This window comes from Brassica napus, chromosome A5 (genome assembly GCF_020379485.1).
Source record: "Brassica napus cultivar Da-Ae chromosome A5, Da-Ae, whole genome shotgun sequence".
NCBI classification, from domain to species: Eukaryota; Viridiplantae; Streptophyta; class Magnoliopsida; order Brassicales; family Brassicaceae; genus Brassica; species Brassica napus.
The window spans coordinates 18,836,056-18,859,473 of NC_063438.1; the positions used below are offsets into that span (position 1 = coordinate 18,836,056).

The 23,418-nt window shown below is 32.2% G+C and overlaps 2 protein-coding genes across 8 annotated transcripts; both read right to left on the minus strand.

The window, feature by feature from the left end:
- Window positions 1-9,021: 9,021 nt before the first annotated feature.
- Window positions 9,022-11,473, minus strand: LOC106345162. Of its 7 annotated transcripts, none has more exons than XR_002664568.2 (4): window positions 11,139-11,466; window positions 10,727-10,803; window positions 10,474-10,615; window positions 9,022-9,375 (listed from the first exon to the last, which is right to left on the minus strand). XR_002664568.2 is itself a non-coding variant. In XM_022719531.2 (4 exons), exons 2-4 carry the CDS (start codon window positions 10,856-10,858, stop codon window positions 9,237-9,239), a joined length of 408 nt encoding a protein of 135 aa, XP_022575252.1. In that variant the 5' UTR covers window positions 10,859-10,895; window positions 11,139-11,473; the 3' UTR covers window positions 9,022-9,236. The 7 variants fall into 7 exon arrangements, 2 of the variants coding, with proteins under 2 accessions (XP_022575252.1, XP_013639857.1); XR_002664567.2 differs by having other exon boundaries at window positions 10,479-10,553; window positions 10,652-10,803; window positions 11,139-11,463; XR_001270217.3 differs by having other exon boundaries at window positions 10,474-10,553; window positions 10,652-10,803; window positions 11,139-11,463.
- Window positions 11,474-14,412: 2,939 nt separating this feature from the next.
- LOC106451788 (auxin-responsive protein IAA7) lies at window positions 14,413-16,672 on the minus strand. The gene is made up of 5 exons (XM_013893765.3): window positions 16,316-16,672; window positions 15,514-15,764; window positions 15,129-15,264; window positions 14,735-14,796; window positions 14,413-14,651 (listed from the first exon to the last, which is right to left on the minus strand). Exons 1-5 carry the CDS (start codon window positions 16,552-16,554, stop codon window positions 14,611-14,613), a joined length of 729 nt encoding a protein of 242 aa, XP_013749219.1. The 5' UTR covers window positions 16,555-16,672; the 3' UTR covers window positions 14,413-14,610.
- Window positions 16,673-23,418: the final 6,746 nt, after the last annotated feature.

Consider the following 23,418-nt stretch of genomic DNA (forward strand, 5'->3'; position numbering starts at 1 on the left):
CGCTCAACCCGCGATCACCATTCGGACCATAGTTCTTAGATTCATGAGAGTTGACCTAGAATGCAAATGCGTCTATTAACTTTTAGTATTTTTTATCGATTGGCTTATATATTTAAAAGGAAAGTTGCATCGTTGCGTCGGATCCGATAAAGTGTCGGGTTCGTTTTCCATGACACTCTTTTTTTTTTTTGCTTAAAGGTTTAACACTGAGTTTCTTTCTTTTCTGTAACTTAGGCTATCACTCATTTTCTTTATAAACAGAAATATAACAAATAGATTTTGAGGTCCATTTCACTTCATCTTTGAAGTATAGTATATAATATTATGAAACAATCACTACAAGAAAACACGAGTTTAGCGAGGAAATTTAGCGAGGAAAAATAATCCTCGTAAATTTACGGCCACTTTACGAGAAACTTACGAGGAAATATAAAATCAGCGTTATTTCGTCGTAAAATAACGACGAAATCATTTCATCGTAAAGTCGATGTAGCGTCACGTGGCTTTTACAAGGAAATACAGTTTCCTCGTAATCTCGACGTAAATGTAGCGTGTACTTTACGGGAAAATATTTTACGTCTATTTAGCGAGGAAATTTTGAATCCACCAACTTTGTAGTTCTAACACGTTTTTTTCGACCACCTTACTAAATTTCGTCATAAATTCCTAGAAAAATTACAACTACCAGATTCAAAAATTTTCTATAAATATGGACATTTGAACACACCAACAAGAAAAAAAAAACGTGAAAGAAAAAAAAATGTCGGACTCCGAGAATATTTTCGAGTTGCGGAGATGGATGTATATGCATAGAGATGGTAACAGGAGAGTGACGAAAGAATACCTTACGGGACTGGATACATACATTAAGTAGACTCCACACCGCTCGCCTAAAAAAGTGGTAAAATGTTTTGTCCTTGTCGGAAATGCAACAATTCGAAATTGGCAAATCGTGAAAATGTTTGGAAGCATTTAATAAATAGAAGTTTCACGCCAAATTACTATATCTGGTTCAACAAGGAGAAAGTTATAATTATGATCAGAATGAAGCTAGTAGTAGTAATAGCAATAGCAAATTTCAGGAAGAACCGGTTGATCATCATTTGCATAATGAACATAGTTACCATTAGGAGGAGCAGATGGTAGATTATGATAGGGTTCATGATATGGTAGCTGATGCATTTGTAGCTCATGATGAAGATAAAGAACCTAATATAGATGCCAAAACATTTTATGAAATGTTAAATTTGGCGAATCAGCTACGTTACAGTGGTTGTAGAGAAGGTCTCTCTAAATTGTCGTTAGCTGCTAGAATGATAAATATTAAAACTAATCATACCTGAAAGTTGCATGAATGAATGGGCAGACTTGTTTAAAGAGTATTTGCCGGAACACAATGTGTCTGCAGATTCTTATTATGAGATTCAGAAACTGGTTTATAGTCTTTGGTTGCCTTCGGAGATGATAGATGTTTGCATCGAAAACTGCATGATCTACTGGGGAGATGATGAGAAGTTAGAAGAATGTCGATTCTGCAAGAAGCCACGATTCAAGCCGCAAGGACGGGAACGTAATAGGGCACCGTACCAAAGGATGTGGTACCTACCAATTACATACATATTGAAAAGATTGTACTAATTAGAGCAGACTGCTGGAAAGATGAGATCGCATGCCGAGCATAGTCAGACGAATGGTGAGATGACTCATCCATCAAATGCAAGAGCCTGGAAACATTTTAACAAAGTACATCCGGATTTCGCTAGCAATAGCCGGAATGCGTATCTCGGATTATGCACAGATGAATTTAATCCACTCGAAATGTCGGAGAGACAATATTCATTGTGGCCAGTCTTTCTTACGCCATACAACCTGCCACCGGAGATGTGCATGCAATGGAAGTTGCTATTCTTGACCATATTAATACATGGTTTGAACCATCCAAAAAGATCTTTGGATGTTTTCCCACAACCACTGATAAAAGAGTTGAAGGATTTGTGGTCAAAAGGGGTGAGGACGTATGACTGCTCAACGAAGATGAATTTTACAATGCGAGCAATGTTTTTGTGGACCATAAGTGACTTTCTTGCCTATGGGATGTTGTTTGGATGGACTACACATGGAAGATTAGCTTGTCCATATTGTAATGGAACGGCAGATGCGTTTCAACTAAAGAATGGTAGGAAGACAAGTTGGTTCGATTGTCACCGTCGATTTCTTCCCATTGGCCATCCATACTGAAGAAACAAGAATTGTTTTAGGCACAAAAGAGTTGTGAGAGACACTCCTTCTCCATATCTAATTGGAGAACAAATTGAAGCGCAAATCGACTACTACAGAGCTAACGAAACAGTTCGTTGTGGTGGTAATTAGCATGTCCTTCGTAATATGCCTGATTCTTATGGTGATCATCACAACTGGCACAAGAAAAATATATTTTGGGAGTTATCATATTGGAAGGATCTTCTTCTGCGCCACAACCTTGATGTGATGCATATAGAGAAAAATTTCTTTGAGAATATCATGAATACAATATTGGATGTTCCAGGAAAGACAAAAGACAACATAAAATCGAGGTTGTACTTGCCGGATATTTGCCCAAGAAGTGAGTTATATATAAAAAGCAATGGACAAGTTCCCGTTATGATATTCAGATTGTCTTCAGAAAAAAAGTTGGTGTTGTTCAACTGGATGGCATCAGAAGTGAAGTTCCCCGATGGGTATGTTTCAAATCTTTCTAGATGTGTTGAAAAGGGTCAAAAGTTCTCCGGGATGAAGAGTCATGATTGTCATGTCTTTATGCAACGACTACTTCCCTTTGGATTTGCGGAGCTACTTCCAACAAACATACATGAAGCACTTGCATGTAGTATATTATAACGCAGTAATTTTATAATGGTTTAGTTTGCAATAATATATGACTAATAATGTGTTTAATTGTTTTGGAATATACAAGGCATTGGAGCATTTTTTAGAGATCTGAGCACACGCACTCTTAAAGAAAAGGTCGTGGAAAAGCTTCAGGAGAATATTCTAATCTTATTGTGCAACTTGGAGAAGATATTTCCTCTGGGACTTTTTGACGTCATGGAGCATCTTTCTGTCCACCTTCCATATAAGGCATTGCTTCGTGGACCTGTACATTACGGATGGATGTATCAATATGAGCGAGCCATGAAATATTTGAAGGAAATAGCAAAGAACCTCGCAAAAGTTGAAGGTTCTATAATTGCTGGAAGTTTGAAAGAAGAAACTACTCACTTCACATCTTACTACATTGTGTCAAAAGTACGTACCTGGAAAAGAGCTCCAAGAAGATATGATGATGGTGGTGTCGCGCCAACATATGCAGTGGCTGGTAGGGGTAGGCGTTCGGATACCAGTTCGGGTTCAGATCGGATATTTCGGATTTTTGGGTATTTTGGTATAGGGATATAGAACCCGTTCAGGTATTTCAGTACTTCGAATCGGGATCGGGTATTTTTAGTTCGGGTTCGGTTATTTCGGATCGGGTTTCGGACATTTAGATTTTAAAAGAAAAAAATAAAATTTTCATTTTTAAGTTTCTTGTATTTAAAAATATAGATTTCACTTAACTGATTTGTTTTTATTTTTGTATAGATTGAATGATTAATAGATTTGGAGATAATATCTAAAAAAAAATAGATATTAATTTGGCTATTTTTTTAAACTTTGGATGTACCTTTTGTTAATACATAAAACAAAAATTTTGATATACATTTAAATGAATATCAAATTATTTTTTCCATAATTATAGATATACTATATGATCTTAAAGTATGTGTAACATTAATATAAATATTTTAAATAAAATGAGAGATGTAAACTAGAAATATAAGGGTAAGTATACATATGTTCGGTTATCTTCGAATATCCATTCGGGTTCGGATATTACCCGTTCGGATTCGGATATCTCCTACTTTAATACCCGTTCGGGTATTTTGCTACCTCGGTTCAGGTTTTTCAGATTGGGTTCGGATGCGGCTTTGGGTATCGGATAAAGTGCCCACCCCTAATTATGGTGTTTCAGACATCTTTAGCCATATTGGGCGACTCGGTAGGAAATCAAAAGAGGTTTGGTGGCCGAGTGAAGAAGACGCTCATAGTGCATACACCTATATTCTACTCAATTGCGAGGATCTATATATGCGTTATTTTGAAGGTAACGTATATTGACACTTCTAAAAACATATAAGTATAAATTTTACAATTGCCAAAGATTAATTAATATAAAATATGATTTTATAACCTATTTGTTTCTCAAGTCGAAGAAACATTTCCAGGTATATCCACAAGTGACGTAGACAAAAGGAAAGATCAACACTTTATTAAGTGGTTGAAGAATCATGTATTAACTCAAACTCTTAATTTTTTCAGGTCGATCACTTTTTTTTCATACATGATATGTATTTCAACGTTCTCTTTATTTTTGCAGGTTGATTATCACGACGATGCAAATTATCCTAAGTGGTTACACGAAGTAATTCAATCTCCACTTGTAAAGGTCACCACATCACAGATGTATTTCACACGAGACTTTACTTTCACACATATGAGTATGGTAGACAGATGGCGACCAGTAACTATGGAATATGTGTGAAAGGGGAAACATATTTCTACGGGATCTTGACGGAGATTTTTGAAGTCCAATTCCCAGGGATATTGAAGCTGAAATGCGTCCTCTTCAAATGTGAATGGTTCGACCCCGTCGTCAACAGAGGTGTTCGGTTTAACAAATTTGGTATAGTTGATGCAAATGGTGGACGAAGGTACAATAAATTCTTTGTTTGCCATACATGAGAAAAATAAATTAATTTCTACGTTTTCATTTTTGCAGGTACAACAAATTCGAGCCTTTCATCTTAGCTTCACAAGCTGACTAAGTTAGCTTCCTTTCATACCCTCGGATGAGAGAATCGGAAATAAATTGGTTAGCCGTGATCAAAGTTACACCTCGATGACGAATCATTAGTGGAGAAGAACCACCATTGCAAGAAGAACATATAAATGAAGTCGAGGAACCTAAACAAGAAATTTATGACTTCCTTCTCATTGATCCGCATAATCTTGACTACGAAGATCTTACCGACAATGCCACAGACGAAGCTGTTGAAAACGAGTTTAATGAAAATGATGATTTTTCTAGTGATGACGAAAATGTCGATGTATCCGATTGATGTATTTGTTTTTGTGTAAGGTAATGAGAGTTTGTATTAGAAATAAGAGATTGAGATTATAATTAAGTTAAGGAATTGTGGTTTTAGAATTTGGAGTTTGGAATGGAAAGAATAGATTGAGGTTAAAGGGAAGATGGGTTTGGGGTTTGGAATATATGAAGTAGAAGATAAGGAAGATGGGGTTTGGGGATTGAGGTTTCGGATTTTAGGGATTTAAACATAATCCTCGTAAGATAACGAGGAGCGACGAAATTAAAAAATAAAGAACGCAGGACTCGTAATTCCACGTAAGCAGAAATTGTCGTAAAAAATTTGTAACATAACGAGGAAATAACGACGAAATTAAAAAAAAAGAACGCGGGACTCGTTAATTCCACGTAAGCAGAAATCATCGTAAACACCTTGTAACCGAAAACGCGGACCTTGCTATTTCCTCGTAAAATAAAAACATGGGCCTTGCTATTTCCTCTCTAATTTGATTAGTTTAAAAAAAAGAAAGAAAAAAAAGATACTGGAATCACATGTGGGAAGAAACAAGGCGAGACCTATGTAAGTCTAGCTAGACCTACGTAAGTCTAGCATTGTCTCCGCCCACATGTGTTCCAGTAATTTCTTCTCCTTCTTTTTTTTTCAAATCTTTCTAGTTTGAGAAGCAAACTGGTGAGTAATTATCTATGATTTGAGAAGGAAATTGGTGAGTTTATCTTTGATTTGAGAAGCAAACTGGTGAGTATTTATAGGAAATTTCGAAAGGTTTTACGACCAATTAGCTTCGTCTCATTCCTCGTAAGTAGAAAAGCGGGCCTCTCTAATTCCTCGTAAATGAAAAACGCGGGACTCGTTAATTTCACGTAAGCAGAAATCATCGTAAAGACCTCGTAACTGGAAAACGCGGGCCTCGCTATTTCCTCGTAAAATAAAACGCGGGCTTTTGTAATTCTTCGTAAATTTACGAGGAAATTACGCGGATATGTAATCTCTTATATATACTCCCGAGCGCTCACACTTTATTTCGTCTGAAATTCCTCTCTATTTCGTAGCAATGGTAAGTCTCTCTAGTTCCTCTCTAATTTGATTAGTTTAGGATAGATTAAGTGGTTAGTGTAGGGAATTTAGATAAGTTAACGGATTTTATGTTAATTAGTGTTGATTAGGTGGTTAGTGTACGAAATTTAGCTAGATTTATAGAATTTGTTATTTATTGTTGATGTTAATTTTAAAAATTAATTTTTTTTCGAGACGGTTCGAAAGAACAGACTTACTCCCCATTACATAGAGATGTTCGGTGAGCCTGGTAGTCGTTTAGACCCGTCTTCTTCAGCTCCCGGTTCTCCGGGTCCGGAGACTGTCCCCGAGACTCAGTCTTCTCAGAGAGTCTCTCGGTCGCCTTCTTCTAGTGCACCATCGGTTCCTCATGTGCCTCCTCCGATGGCTCCTCCGACGATGCCTCCTCATGTGCCTCCTCCAATGCCCGCCGAGATTCATCCTGATTTGATGGTGCCTCCGAGTGCTCCTTACTTGCAGTATACTGTCGAGGACCTTCTCGGTCAGCCAGGCAAAGAAGGTTTACCAGTCATAGACCCCGACTGACCGGACGAAACTTTGTGATATGTTACATTTATTTTTTTTAAATTCTTTTATAACATTAATAAATAATTTATACTTTAAATTTGTTTTTTTCAGGTTTGGGGTTGACGGATGTCTTGCATCGGACGTAACCGACACGATCAAAGGTTACTTCTCCATGCCATATCCGAACTGGAAAAAGACGCCGATCTACGTCAGAGAGACGTGGTTCAAAATTTACGCTGCAAGTTACTATTAATTAATTATATATACATTATTTTTTCATGATTTATATATATTTTAAACACTAATTATTAATTTAATTTTTGTTTACAGCAAAAATATCATTGGTCCATGGGGGTCAATGAGAGGGTGAGGAAAGCGTTTTATGGGAAGGCGAAAGTTCGCTTGTTGGACGCGGTCTCCAACTAGAAGGGCAACTGGATCGTGAAAGGGTATGAGCGTGGCAAACCCGTTGAGCTCACCACGGATGTGTGGGATGGCCTCATCCGTTATTGGCGGGATCCTGAGTCCATTAGAATCGTCCAGTCTTGCTCTACCTCTCATAACACGGTAAATGAGCACGGCCACAGGACGATGCTTCACTCTACGGGCCAAAAACTCCACACCGGTGTCTGTTTAGAAATGGTAATTAAATATTTTATTTAATTAATTTTTAATATATATATATATTTATTTATTTATATATATTTTAACTTTCTTAAATGTTTTTTAGGCCAAAGAGATGGGACAACTCCCGTCTCTTTTGCAACTTTATGAGCGGACCCACAAGAACAACGCGGGCCAATTTCTAGATGGCAAGTCCGAGCAAATCTTCAACGACTTCGTTGCTCAGGTTGACGAGCGCCAGACCCAGCTGACCCAGCAGTCCACAGACGGATTACCCGTCACCTTATCCATACCTGAAGTGGATAAGATTTATGAGGAGGTAAATTTTTTAAAATTTTAATTTTTTTATTATTCATTAATTTAACTTTAAATTTTTACTAACAATATTTATTTTTTGTTTTTAAGGTTATCTCTAAAAAAAGGAACGTACGTTGGAGATTGGTTCCGTCAATGATGTTCCGAGAGCGACATTGTCTTATGGTCAGACACGGGAAGATGAAGTCACTCAGCTGCGTAGAGAGTCCACTCAGCTGTGTAACGAGTTGGACTCGACACGATCTGCGTTCACAGCTCGTGTGGGTGGAGTCGAGGGCTTCTTGGACGTTATAACGGCCACAAATCCGGAATGGGAAACCTTGTTGAGAAACATGCGACGACAAAATCCCATTCCAGGCGAGTCATCATCCGACACATATGCCGAGACGGATGTAGAGAGGAGTGATGAATTCTACCGGGCGATGAACGATTCTTAGTTCTTTTTTTCGGTTGTTGTATTATAAATTCAGAACTTATTTATATATAAAATATTTTCGTATTGATTTTTTTTAAAAATTTTAATTTTATTAATAAATTAAATAATTTTAATTATTTTTTAATTATATTTTTAAATTCTGTAAATTAATAAAACGAAGTAAATTCGTAGCTAATTTATGACCTACCGTGGGAAATTTACGAGGAAATGACGAGGAAGGTTAAACGAGTATTTTACAAGGAAATACTTTCGAGGTATTTACGTGTACTTTACGAGGAACTCCTTTCGAGGTATTTACGAGAAAATATAGCGACGTTCTTACATGGAATAATTACATGGTCTTTACGACAAAATATTGTACTTTGTCTTTGCGACGACATATTTTCCTCGCTAAGTTACGACGAATTGGCGAGAATATGTGCGTTACGACGAACGAGTAACGACAAAACATAGTTTCTCGCTAATTCTTTATAAAGTCTCTTTTACGACGAATTTACGAGGAATACTGATGTCGGTAAACTTATGTTTTCTTGTAGTGAATGTTCATTCCTACCGGCATTTGTCAAAATTTTAATGGGAGCTGGCCTAGTTTGTAAAGTTTATGGGATTTTGTTGATTAGGTATTTAATATTTTCTTGTCAATTGTATTGCACCCAAGTTTGTCTTCCAGTTCCCCCTGCCAGTTCCGCTTTAAGCTTAGAATTCAAAATGATACTGGTAAGAAATATATAGTATAGTTACCATACACAGAAAGAACAAAATTGTCAAATATTGCTGGTGTATAATTACTTCATTAGGACCTTGCTTTAGTTAATTTTTTCTGTTCGCATTAATATAGTTCTCTGTTCAAGTCATTTTCATATTGCACGCTTAACCTAGTATAAAATATTCATATGAGTTAGAATATGACACAAACACTGAGACAAATTATAAAATATGATAAATTTCTCATCTCGTGATCGGCAAAATAGGGTACAAGTTACAATATCATAATGGCCATGTGAATTAAAAGACCCATGAACATGCACATGCTCTTGTTCCCTGCCCCTCTCGTGGACCCCAAATTTAATAAACTTCTCATTAGATAGAAAAGATCAAACTACATGATTAATTGATCTTATAAAAGGAACCTCGGCTGAGGTGTCCATCATCACGAATTCGAACCCTGGACTTTTTTCATCAGTTCCAATTGGACGCGGTGCAATAGTCGGACTAAGTGAAAGGTCAGGATACCTAGTTTATCAAAAAAAAAAATTGATCTTATAAAAGTAGTAATTCATAATCTGAATAATAATAATTATAATGCTCAATCAAAAGGGTTTTAAAAACCATGGCATGTGTTTTTTTTTTGACTAAACATACATGGGGTTTTTGTCACTTGAGATTATTACATTTTTTCTTTGTAACTTGGAATTATTACATGTTAATAAATCAATTTTGCTAGCTTTGATTCTTTTGTTTCATGATGATCAATGAAAAAAATTTCGAAAAAAGAAAATGGCATCAGTGATAATATATAATAATAAGAACCATCAACAAGTGTATAAGAGTACGTATTATGTGTACACAATACTAAAATGTTGTCTTAAATGTATATCCACTCTTGCGAATGTATAATAACTAACTTATAAACTTTTTTCTTCTTGAAAATATGAAAATTATTGATTTAAAATTAGGAAAAACAAATATTTTGAGAGAGATGACTTAAACTAAAGCCGCCACAAATATAATCATCAGTTAGTTTAAACATGACAGATTACGGACCACATGTCCAAGAAAATTCGGATACCAATTTATGATGAAATGACAGCAGACCAACTTTAATTTCTTGTTTTTGATTGCGTAATAAGATATGTTCAACCAAATTTTAGCTAACAAAAAAAATGTTCATTGCTAAAATTTCGAGTAAAAGTTAATACATAATCAGAGCACCATTAACCCTACCATCCCTAATGAAATGCTTAATCACTTTTTAATAATAAATAGATGTTAGCACTTAATTTAAAAAATCTATAAATTATTGTTTTCCAATGCAAGTTGTTTATTTTGAGGTTCTTAAAAAATAAATTATGAAACATTATGATGAAAAGGAAGCTAACTTATGAAACTCAATCAATCATATGAATGTTATCGAATAACCTCAGGATTTTTTATTCACATGCATGTTTCAAAACACAATCATCAAACGACTAAATAATCTAACTTCTTGGACCTTTTTTTTTTGTCAACATCTTCTTGAACCTTATTCTATTATAATGGAAGGATTATCCAAACTCAAAACAAACTAAAAGAAGAATCCAAACTCAAAACAAACCAAAGGAAGAAACTGACCTAACCTTGGTCGAATAATGTCAGTCCCTGAGATGACAATAGATGATGCCCTTCCATGGTATGCAATGGGAAGACGAAACCTGAAAATAACATGGTAATTCCCAAGATCCAAATGAACAAGTTTAATCTTTTCTTGCTGACCCTACAACAATCCAAAACAAAACACCCAAAATCTTACTGAGCTTTCAGGTTTGTCTGATCAACTTGAGCTGCATTGATTGTAGTAGTGATGTTTCTTGGTACTGAGATTTACCAAGAAAGAGTTCGAATTCGTGAAAGCCATTTGCCTGGGAGTGAGTTTGGAGAGGAACCTCCTCATCGTTGTTAGCACTGCAGAGAAACGATTGAGTGAGAAGCCTGAACATAATGTTTTCACTATGATCATAAACCGCCATTTGATGTTTTCCCAGAAACACCACAATCTACATAAAAAGCAAGACTTTTTATCCGAACACGATTTCAATCGTGTACCAGTAAGAGAAAAACACTATAATCACCAACTAAAGCTACACACAGAGTATCAAGAAACCCTAAGGCTACAAAACAGAGTATGAAGAACCCTAGAATCACCAATTAACCACAAAGACTAGCCTTTTACGACATCAAATTAGGGGAAATCAATGAAATCGATCAAATATTTGGTGGGTATCCAGAAATCAACTTACCTATTGGGGATGAGAACTCAGAATCAAATATGTTTCTTTTGCGGAGATGAATCGAATCGATTTTTTTGATCCGTTCAGTGTGCTTGTACGAATCTTTGTCTCCTTTTCGCGTCTTATGTGGTATCTCTTTGTCTCTCGTTTTGGTTCAGAACAAAAATCAAAAATATCTAACGACGAGAAGGAAAAATGCGTATTTATTGCTTTGTTGCTTTGATCTTCGTCTTGATGAAGGTTTCATCGGAAGAGAAGAAGAGAGAGAGGCAGAATGATTTTGTCAAGAGAGAGAGAGAGGTATCTCCAAGATACAACACGTGTTCCACAAGTAGCGGTGCTTCTAAAGCTTTATTAAGCATCGTTTCCTCTTATTAATCCTATTTTTCTTTTTTTTAATCTTTATTTGGTTAAGCACCAGCATTAAGCGCTCTCGTTAAAGATGGTCTCAGGTTTTTAAAACCAACGAAAACTTCTAGTCTTAACAAAAAAATTTGATCCGCATTTTTTACAAAAAAATAAAACGATCAGCACTAGTAATACGTACGAGTGTGTGACATGCCATTTTAATGCAAATGTTATTAGGCTTCAAATATCCATTTGGATATCCAAAATATTTCCCATTTCTTTGATAAAAAATAACTCCCATTACATTAACGATGCAAATTTAACTTATTAGGCGAGTGATTTATATCATCCACGAAACCATTGCCTTAAACTGGTGTATCCATGCATCAAATTTGTGCTAATTGAAGTAAATTAGAGTAAACATCAATAATGTCAAGACTCGAGAGGAGATGGTATCTGGAATTTATTGCGATGATGATTGGAATACTTGGAACTAAGTGGCAAGTAAAGACTCGGATAATGGAGACCTCCCATACCTCCCATATTATAAAACGAGCTTGTGTCAGTAAGTATCCATAGTATCAATATTTCTATTTTTCTTCACATTTAATTTTTGACTGATATTTTTATTCACAGTTTTTTTTACTAAACTTTCTCCTTCACAGTTTTTATTTTGAATTAAAGAAAACTATCTTCTTCTTTTTTTTTTGACTGATAAAGAAAACTATCTTGGTTTAGGAAAACATATCTTATACTGTAAATCATTTTTCTTATATGACAACAAACTAGAGTTACTAGACGTTGTGTCGCTCCTGTACGTATGTTTTATGTATATTGTTTTCTAGAATACTACATAAAGGTAACTAAATACTAAAATAACTTATCAGCATATTAAAAAGTAAATTTATTTGTCGATGTTTATTTTATTTTGCAATTTTGTTATTTTATAATAAAAAAATATGTTTTATAATAATGCACTGCTGCTACATGATGCTTGCCGCAACCGACTCCTTTCACACTATCACCGGAAACTACCATTAACGATCCTTTTTAATCCACTAATTATCATTGCATCATGACTATAAACGATTGATTTTGTCAAAATTTAGTCAGTATAGTTTAAATAGTGGCTATCCAATTATAAAATACATGCAATGCATTGGCATATAAAATCCATGCGTTTTGTCACAATATTATGATGAATGACAAAATATATAGTTTCATGAAAACTGTACCTTTAAATTGATATCATCCTTCAAGTGCTAAATAGATTCAGTAATTAGATTTTCTTGGTAATCTGGTTCTTGTAGTGAGTGAATGAAATTACGGTGAGTATCAAATAAGAAATGGAGTAAAAGTGAATATAAGCTAAAAAATGCTCCAACTCAATTCAATATATCACTTCATAATGAAATTTACTCCATAAATAGAGTAATATATTTTTTTTTTGTTCATAGAGTGAAAAATGGAATAGGGTTCAAACAATTTTATTCCATTTTTACTTTTATTTTATTTTGAAGGAAAAAATAGAATTTTACATTGGAGATACTCTTAACTACCCAATTAAAATATATGCAATGTATTGGCATGTAAAATCCATGCGATTTGTCACAATATTTTGATTTTCTTGTCACAATATTATGATGAATCACAAAATATATAGTTTCATGAAAACTGGAAAAACGTATTTCCCTGCCAAAACCGGAAAATGTCAAAACTGAAAAAACTCATTTTTCCGCCAAAACTGGAAAAACGTATTTTCCCGTCAAACCTTCAAAAAAATATTTTCCGCCAAAAATACAAAAATACATTTTTCCCGTCAAAAACGCAAAAATACACATTTTTCGCCAAAACTGCAAAATGCATTTTCCCACCAAAATTGCGGAAAAAATTTCCCGTCAAACCCGCAAAACACACTTTTTCGTCAAAAACACATTTTCTACCAAAACCGCAAAACATATTTTTTCTGCCAAAACCGTAAAAAACGTATTTTTCCGCCAACCCCATAAAAACGAATTTTCCGCCAAAACCACAAAAATGCATTTTTTCGTCAAAAACACATTTTTCTTCAAAAACCACAAAAATATTTTTCGCCAAAACTGTAAAAATGCTATTTTCAGCCGAAACATAAAAAATATATTTTTTAATTATTTTATTAACAAGTCCACCTGGATGCAAATGCAAGTTAAAAAATGAAAATCAAATGAACATAGATGCATGAACGAAATAAAAAAACGAACAACACCCAAATAAACCATCTGGATAAAACATCTAGATGGACTATTTGAATGCATTTTCCAGATGTACAAACGAACAGGCTTAAATAGATTCAGTAATTAGATTTTCTTGGTAATCTAGTTCTTGTAGTGAGTGAATGGAATTACGGTGATCTAAAATCAAGCGTTTAGTCATTTTCGAAGCAATTTTCCAAGCTCTTTTTAATCAAAAAACAAGCACTTCATTTCATCATTTCTACAAGTGCATTACAAAACTAGGGATTTCTTCACACATAAAACAACAACAAATTATTGAATTTGGAGAAACAAATTCTTACACATAAGAAACGACAAGAAGCATAGTATAGATCAAACCCTTTAACAAAAAAAAAGAAGCATAGTAGGGATCAAAACAACATAACATTGGGAAATTGCACCCTATAGATATAAAAACCATAAACCCACTATCTAACCAAAAACATTCTCTCTCTCTTTATCTCTCTTTCTATCTCTCTTTAACCTCTTACTAAAATCTAATTGCTCTTTTTTTTAGTTATTTGGCAAATAAGCTCCAAAACATTCGTGACAAAAAAAGTAGGGATCAAAACACATGTACATATATATATATATATATATATATATATATATATATATCTTATATGCATATATCTAGTGGTGACTGATCATCGACCCGACAGACACATGTTGGGTAATAAATATGACACAAACACAGAGATTTTTAAGTTTCCTCTCTTTTGGTCACATTACAAATTTGTCCACATCTTACTGGTAAAACAATACTATTGCCCTATATACCGATCAAATATTTTATATTACAACACGTATATATAGGAGACAGCCACATAAAATCATAAAATTACATATAAAATCAAGAACCTTTTTCCTTATTATGAAGTTCAGGATCTGTTCTTGCAGTACTTCTCCATTGCTCTCGGAGCTATAACAGAAACAAGAAAAACAAATTAATTTTTATTCGAAAAATAGAAAAGTGGAAAGACACACAAAATGAGTTAGATATACCAAGTCCAATTGCTTCAGATCCCTTCATAATGCGCAAACGTTTGCATGAGTCGACAAACATTCTGAAATGGATATTCAAGTTTACGGTTAGAACATTGGTATGTGAGTCCTTAACATTTATAGTTTATTCTAAGGTTTTAGGCAATAATGTGGTGAGAAGAAGTTGATTGTGCCAGCTACGAATGAGCTTATTAGACTTATTGATGTATATATATAGTATATACAATTGCATAATTGGAAGATCCTCTTGTCTCTTGCCAACCAATGCATGGTTGTACGTATTTATAACACAGAGTTTGAATACTTTGGCTTATTCTCTACCAATTTCGGAAACGTGTAATGAGTCGAGTTATTAGTTAAAAATCTGACACATTAGAGATTAAACTTGACTTACTCCCATGGGACATCCCCGACGAGCATCCAATCGCCATCTTTGTCCTCGTAGCTTGGAACGTATTCAGAACTATTAAGCAGATCCATTAGCTTGCTCTCGTTCATGAAATCTATCATTCCTTGTGCTCCATAGTTTCCTTGAAATTATTCAAAACATTAACAAATCATATAAATTTATGCGTTTATATGTATACCATATAGTAACTCGCATAGTTATTATAATCTAATCCTTAATATATGTATGTAGATGCAAATTTACGATTTTTGATTATTGTACACACATACATACGGCTTTGAGTGTTAAAATAGATACGTGAGTTTCCAAAATTCTTTAAATACTAATTTATATGTGTCCCACTTTTTCGATATTACATTCTAACACGTACCCATAGTAAAGGAGCTGAACATTTTAGCCAAAGCATCAGAGAGATCCTTGTAGCTTTTGTACATCTTAAGGTCCACTTTCCTTAGGTAAGGAGCTCCGTCCATGGATACCTTAACCAATGCAGCTCCGTAAGCTCCTCCGCCGCTATTTCCAGCCTTCTCGCTGCTGGCCTCCTCCTTGCCACTTGTCTTCTGCTGTGTGATGATGTTTTTCCTGTAGTTCCTCACAGGTGGCCATCCCACCACTTGGGCTCTACGTACAACGACATTTATTATATATGTACACATATCAATGTTATTACTAGATCTTTAATTTACTGTTATGGCTTGACTATAGATAAATGCTTTAATGTTTGCTTTTGCGATGAATAAATTGCTGTTTACGCATCAACCACGCTAAGTTGTTTCTTTTTTCTGTAGTGGTTTATATATAATATTGCTAACAAAAGTAACTTCAAAGTTATGGATTAATATATATATATATATATATATATTAAAAAGTTTATGTATATATTAAAAGGTTATGTTTTTTTTTTGTAACACATTAAAATGTTATGTATATGGTAATACATATATGTATGTAATTTTCAACGTAACCAGTTTCAAAAAGAAAAATTGGTTGGTGGTATGTTTACTCAAATCAGTCACAAAATAGTAAGCTTGGAGGATAACTATTATATTTATTATAATATATTAGTGCTGAAGAGTGCGAATACGTCGTCCAAGAACTTACATAGAGATGGAGATTTGTTATTTTTTAACCATGTATTTATATATGTATGTATGTATGTATGTATAGCTTACTTAGCAGGAGGCTTAGCAGGGTCTTTGAGGAGAGTTTTGTCTTTGGAAGCTGAGGCGACGTTGTTAAGATCGACGGCTCCTTCTTTGTTGGATTGAAGATTGAGCATGAGATCAACGGTCTCTGAGAAGCCTCTCTTGTTTCCCACCGCCGATTTTGCCAGATTCTCGGTGGCCTCAGCGTCGCCGGGGAGGCCGAGACAGAGCTCCGTAGCCTTGAGGTTAATAAGCTGTCCGATCATGTTACCTGTAATAGATTATAGATGTTATTTCTCTCTCTCTCTGATTTGGTAAGAGGGGAAGAAGGGAGAGGAAGGGGGCAATAATAATATAAGGAGATAGGATGGTGGTGGGGTGTATGAAGTGCATGTGCATGTCCTTTGCACTTTTTTTTCTTCATGTGTGGGGTTTTTGCCACTTGGGATTATTAGATGTTAATAAATCACTTTTACTAGCTTTGGTTCTTTGTTTCATGATGATCAATAATTTTCTAGTTAAAACTTTTGATTGGTGATTGACAATGAATGATTTTATCTAGCTATAAAGTAAAGGGACGGAATTATAAATTAGTATCAACTTAAAACTATTTGGATTATTTTAATGTAAGAAATTTCTTTTGTTCTATTTTTTTTTGAATTTTTAGTCTCATTTTCCTTATACTCTAATATACTGAATTTAAAAGGGATTTTTGCTAGCAATGAACAACTAATCTACCCACTGTCTTTTTTGCCATAAAACCAATTTTTGACTATTTTAGACATTGATTACTCTTGCATTGTCTCAAAAAGTCATTATGAATGGTGACCAAGGTATGATAAGAAATAATGAGGAATAATGCATTTCATAACGTTCCTACCAAAAATCACAATTCAGAAAGAATAATTTTTTTCTTTCTCTTTCTTTTTTTTGCAGAAAAATAAAAAACAAAATTATTCCTTGTTAAATTTGAAAATGAACAACCATTCCTTTTCATTTCTGGTATTTTATTCATCTATGTTCTTTTCCTATTCGTTCCTTTTGTTTCCAGAATTGTCACCGGTTGGAGCTATACTAATTTATTGAAAAGCTAAAAATGTAAAATTATAAAACATGCTATTAATATACATGTATACCTATGGAAAATACTTTGTGATGAAATTACTATCAAAATTAAAAATTAAAAACGTCTACAAGTGTTTTTTTTAACTCAATCTACCATCTACGACAACTTGAAAATGTAATTTCACTGAACAAATAATCCATTGATTTTAGAATACGAAATATATCACATATGAATCCATCTATCTCGTATAATTTACACTCTACGACTATTTTATATTTTCAAAGTTAGCATATAAAATTTGTAAACTTTATGCACCAGTTTAGATATCATGTATTTTAACTCCGAGAGAAAACTGATAAAGAAAAACCATGGTTCCAAAGTAAATATTAAGTTTCACTAACTCAACAAATGTAACATTTATAAAATACATACAAAATATAATGAGACAGAATATGTTTAGGTATTTGTGCCTTAGACGTCTGGTACAATTCATGTCAGATTTATCCGGGTCTTCGACATTTGCATCCAACTAGGTATTTGAAAACAATTGGTTCGGATTCGGATCGGTTTCTTTTGGATCCAGAATAGTCTGTGTCCACAATTCAACTACATGTAACATACATGTAATTTTGATACCAAATGAGACCAATTTAGTTTGGGTATTTAGGTCCAAAAGAGACTCAAAGTACACGAAAATTGAAAAGCCGGAACACGAAAAAATACCCAAAAATCAAACAATTACCTGAAAATATTTAAATATCCAAAAGAACCAAAATTTTACCCGAGGAACAAAAAATATCTAAATTTTTATCCGAATACCTGAAATATATATTTTTTTTAAATTTGAAATTTCGTCGGGAACCTAAATTATAACCGAAAATGCGAACCAAAACTTTTAAAAAAATTATATACTGAAAACATATATTAAATACCCAATTAACGTAGTATTCACAAAATTTGGGTATTTTGGTTATCCGGACTCGAACAAAGACCCACGGGTCCAAAAATATCCAATAGGTATTTTTTCGATCACGGACCGGAACCTGTATTTCCTATCGGTTTCGGTTCACTTTTGGATTCGGGTAAGATTTTCATGCCTAAGAGAGAGAGTTAATAAGAGTGTACAAGCAGAATTTCAAATAAAGTAATGCATAAATTATATAATTTTAAACGAATTTACTTATTTGATATACTACAACTTTATAAAATAATACTCCTAATATACAACAAGACCAAAGAACTAATTCATATCTAGTTTTGTTTATAACCCAAAAATACTTGCGCTTTTGAAGCGGATCAAATCTAGTTTCCATTACAGGAAAATAAATATAGCTAAATTTGAGAATACTTTCCTCTATTGTAGCATCCACAGATAAAAATAGCAATTGGTTGAAGATGCTCTAAGATCTCGAGCCAAATTTAAAATAAAAATTTCAAAAAGAAATTAAAATGAATTTTCGAATTTCAAAAAAAAATTGAAAAAAAAATCCAAGAATTCTTTTTATAAAATAGTTTAAATTTGAAAACCTATAGTTCGAAAATTATAAAAAAATTATAGTTTTTTTTTAATTTTTATATATTTAAATAATTATTTATATTTATGTATCTATAAATCAAGGGTATAGAAGTGTTTTCCCTCTTTAATGAAGAAAATATTTGTGAAAATATCCTTTTAATGAAGGTAAACATGAATAATGGTACAAACAATATGGTAAACTTGAAATTCTCCCATATATTAACTTATATTTTAAATATGAAATATTTTTATCATTATTTTAATTCCTTTTTAAAATATTAACTGTAAATTTTATTTTTTTTGATATAAACATAATTTTTATATTATTAAGTAAAACAATTATCAAAATCTCCAAATGAAAACGTTGATCAAAAGATATTTAGAGAGAATTTATGTCTTCTAAATGCTTTTACAATAATTGTTGATTGAATAACTAAGAGTAATTGCTTGAAATATACTAAGTTTGATATCACTTTTCAAAACTACTTTAAAATTTGGATTTAGGGTTTAATGATTATTATTTAGAGGTTAGTATTTAAGGTTAGGTTTATAATCTTTTATAAATAAATCTTAAACATTTATCAATGATTTAGGATGGTTAATTATGTTTTTATACTAAACATAAAAGTATTTATAAGAATATATCGTTTAAACGTAAATTTTGGAAAGTAGCATCAAATTTGACGTAGAGTAGAAATTTCTCCAGTAATTAGGAGAATATATTTTTAGGCAGTTCTGTCTATTGATATGATAATGAACAATCTAATATGGAAATATTTGCATGAATCTGTTTTTGAATTTATTTCTAGCAAAATAACATATTAGTTACAACTCATATTTATTTATATATTAGATAAAATTAATCTAAATTTTTGAAATGAAATTTATATTGGTTTAAAAAATATTTCTTTCAAACCGAAGAATATAAAAATCTTTGACCTTCTACCGTCTGTAAAACCCAAAAACATCTTGTAGACTTGTACCATTGCATTCAAATACTAACTAGCTAATCTTATTGGAACTCCTACAAATACTTTTGACGCAAGTCAATTGTATATACTTTGTAAAGTCACCATGAGGGCAATCCTCCCACAAGAGAGCATATATGATCGTTGATTTGAATATGCCATATACTACCCTTCATATCAAGTCGAGAACCATCGAGCCTAAAATGGTTTTGGCAATCTTACAAATTATCATCATCTTTGCTCTAATATCGTTTTTAGTTTTTTTTTTTAAAACTAAGCTCATGTCCAACTATATCTTTTTTTTTGTCCACATGTCCAACTATATCTATTAGTGTAAAATAATTATCATATTTTATAGAATATTGAAAAGTTTTGTGCGTAACTTTAGTTTAAAAAAAAATGATTGTTTACATGGTGGATCATAACAGATGATCGGTTCACTCTCTAACATTAATCAGAAGGTATTCCAAACTCGGGACAGGTAATATGATAGCCAATCCACTTTTTAGCACTAAGTGCATTCCTCCCGAGGCCGACCGGATCAGCCGACAGAGTTCATGAAAAAATGATTTGTTAGGATATTAATACAAATTTACATTAAAATTTAGACTATTTTTTAAATAAAATACAATTCATTATCTTCCAAAAGAAATCAATTCCGATAAGAGCTACAAATTCTGGGTAACCGGATAAACAATGACTTTAGGTTACATAAATCAACAACAAGAATCCCTTTTTTGCTGTAAAGTATATAAGCAGATTAAGCTATGCATAGAATGGAAGCAATAGAAGCCAATGATTTTGGCCTCCAAAATAATAACTTTATTTTGGCCAATTTCTTAAAAAACATCTGTTAGCTTTACATTAACAACGTAAAATTTGGTAGCTAACCAAAAAATATAATTTCATATATTAATTGATAAACTTAGATAGAGGCTTTGAAACATCTACCATGTTGACAAAAAAAAAGAAACACCTACAATTATTTAATAGGGTCAATTGGTGAAGTAACTATGTTGGAAACAAAATTAACAAAATAGATATACATTGGAAGTGTGAAATTTTAACACACACTTGGATCTTTCTCTCCTGCATGCGCGTGGGCATATGCTATTCTATTTTCGTGTATAATATAGAACAAACCAAACACAGTAAGAGAGAAAAAGATAGAAGGAGAGGGAGAGATAGAGAGTAAGAGAAATATTGTAAGTTATATTAGAATGTTAAGGACATAATCAAAAAGAGTGAAGAGTTAGGAGTGAGATGGAGAAGAAGTAGAAAGAAAAAGAACAATGAGATGGAAGAAAAAAGGTAAAGAAAAATAAGGAAAAAGAAAATGAGTAAGCAGTGAAAAAAATTTAAAGGAAGAGCAGAGGAGAGAAGGGTAACAAAAAAGATGAAGAGGAAGAAGATGAAAAAAATGTGAAGATGAACAAAAAGAAGAGGAGGATGATATAATTGTAATATACTATATTTTGCCACTAAAATAGAATAGTATAATATTTAAAATATAATATTACCAATCAATCTATCGATTGTATGAAAAAAATATGGGAGAAGATCAAGAATTTAGTAGAGTTATAATAGTAAACAATTCAATTTAGATCAAATTTTTTAAAATATTCATGTTTAAGTATGATGTCTCATTTGAATTAGATATTAAATTATTCTATGTTTTTCAAATAGAGTAGAGTGTGTGTGAGCGAGTGAGAGAGGGAGATAGAAATATAACTTTTAAATATGATGTTATTTTTTACAAATAATATAGAATAGAACAGGATATTCGTGTTACTAACAATTTATATATTTTGAAAGAAATTTATATCTCTTTGAGAAAATTTAAAATACAATATGTATAAAAAGATATGAATGATTTATTCTGATATTACAATCTGGCAACTTATATTCATAAATAAAATATAGCACAAATAAAATGAAAGGGGAAAAAAAAGAAAAGAAAAAATCAAAGGTTGAGATTGCTTAGGGGTAAATATAGTAATATTTCTCAAAAGTGTATGACATATTCTAACTTTATTGTTCATATGGTTATTTTTGAATTTGTTTTTCATGGTTACTCATGCTAATTTCTCTATTTAATACACTCCTTCTATGCTCAACTGTTCACTGCAGGTACATCATGTAGAATTTTTTTTTTTTTTTTGAAAAATCATCATCGAGTAGAATTGGACGGTGAATTTCTGTTAATCGAATTGGTCAACATTCTAATTAGTTTGTGTCCAGCATTATCATTTACCGTTATTATTACGTAAACTAAGTGTTTAGTATAGACCACACTTAATCGTTAGGTCTTACAAAACAGTGGCGATTAACGTCTAACCAATTATAAAATTATAATAACAAGTAATATATAATTTAGTATTCATAAACTATAATATTTAATATATTATAATATATTTTGATAAAGTATAAATTTGTAATATTAAATAATAATATATAAAACATAAGAGACACTCTAATGTAGATTTCTCTACATGAATATCTAAATATACATATATAAATATATATATATGTACTTTTGGATACTCATGTAGAGAAATCCTCATTAGGATTACTCTTAGATATATTTAAAATATTATTATAATATTTAAACGTCTGCTTGATCGTTCTAGAAGTTAGGTGTTGGATTACCGCACCCGTTTAACAGCTAATATTTAAATTCTTTCTATTTTATTTTATTTTGACATAAAAAACTATTACATGGATATGGTTTCGTTCCTTTATTTTAGTGATCTTATTTCAAATAACGTGTTTTAAATGTTAAGGGTAATACATAATAGAACTACTAATCATTTAAATAGAACCGTAGACATTGTGGTATTAAAAGGAGAATCTAATTAGTGGTCTAGGTTCATGCCCTTTAGTGGTGGTACACTTAGTAAACACTGACGTCAATACTCAACTTCCTTAACAATTCACACATGAATATATTGACTTTTAATGTGAAGAACCGACTTGTAGTGGTTTTGAATTGTTTATGTAATTTCACTTGTTAAAATTACCTATAGACTAGGTTAAGATCCGCGTTTTGTGCGGAATAAAGATTATATATATAAATAATTTTATCGATTATATATTTTTACATATTATAAAATTATAAAAATATATTGAATAATTACAAAACAGTAACTATTACATCTATAATTGAATTGATGCGAATATATAAATAAATTTTATTAATCCAAACAATATTTTTTTTCTATTTGATAGTATATATATAAATTTAAATTATATTAGAATATATAGTATATTTTTAATATTAATTTCTATTAAATGATGATTTCTACTCATATGATGTTTTTGATCATTTATATCTTTTAAAGTAAGAACTTTAAATTACTGATAATAAAATTTTAATTGTGAGATTAATAGTTTTAGTAATTTATAATTTTATTAAAAATTAAGTTGTCAATGTTTGTTATATGCTTTTATCAAAAAACACTGTTCAACGTAAATTTCGTAATTAAAATATTTATGTATTTTATATATTATATGGTTTAATTAAAGGGGAATTTACCAAATATAACTCAAAACTTGATTTTGATTGCAAAAGTATACGCAA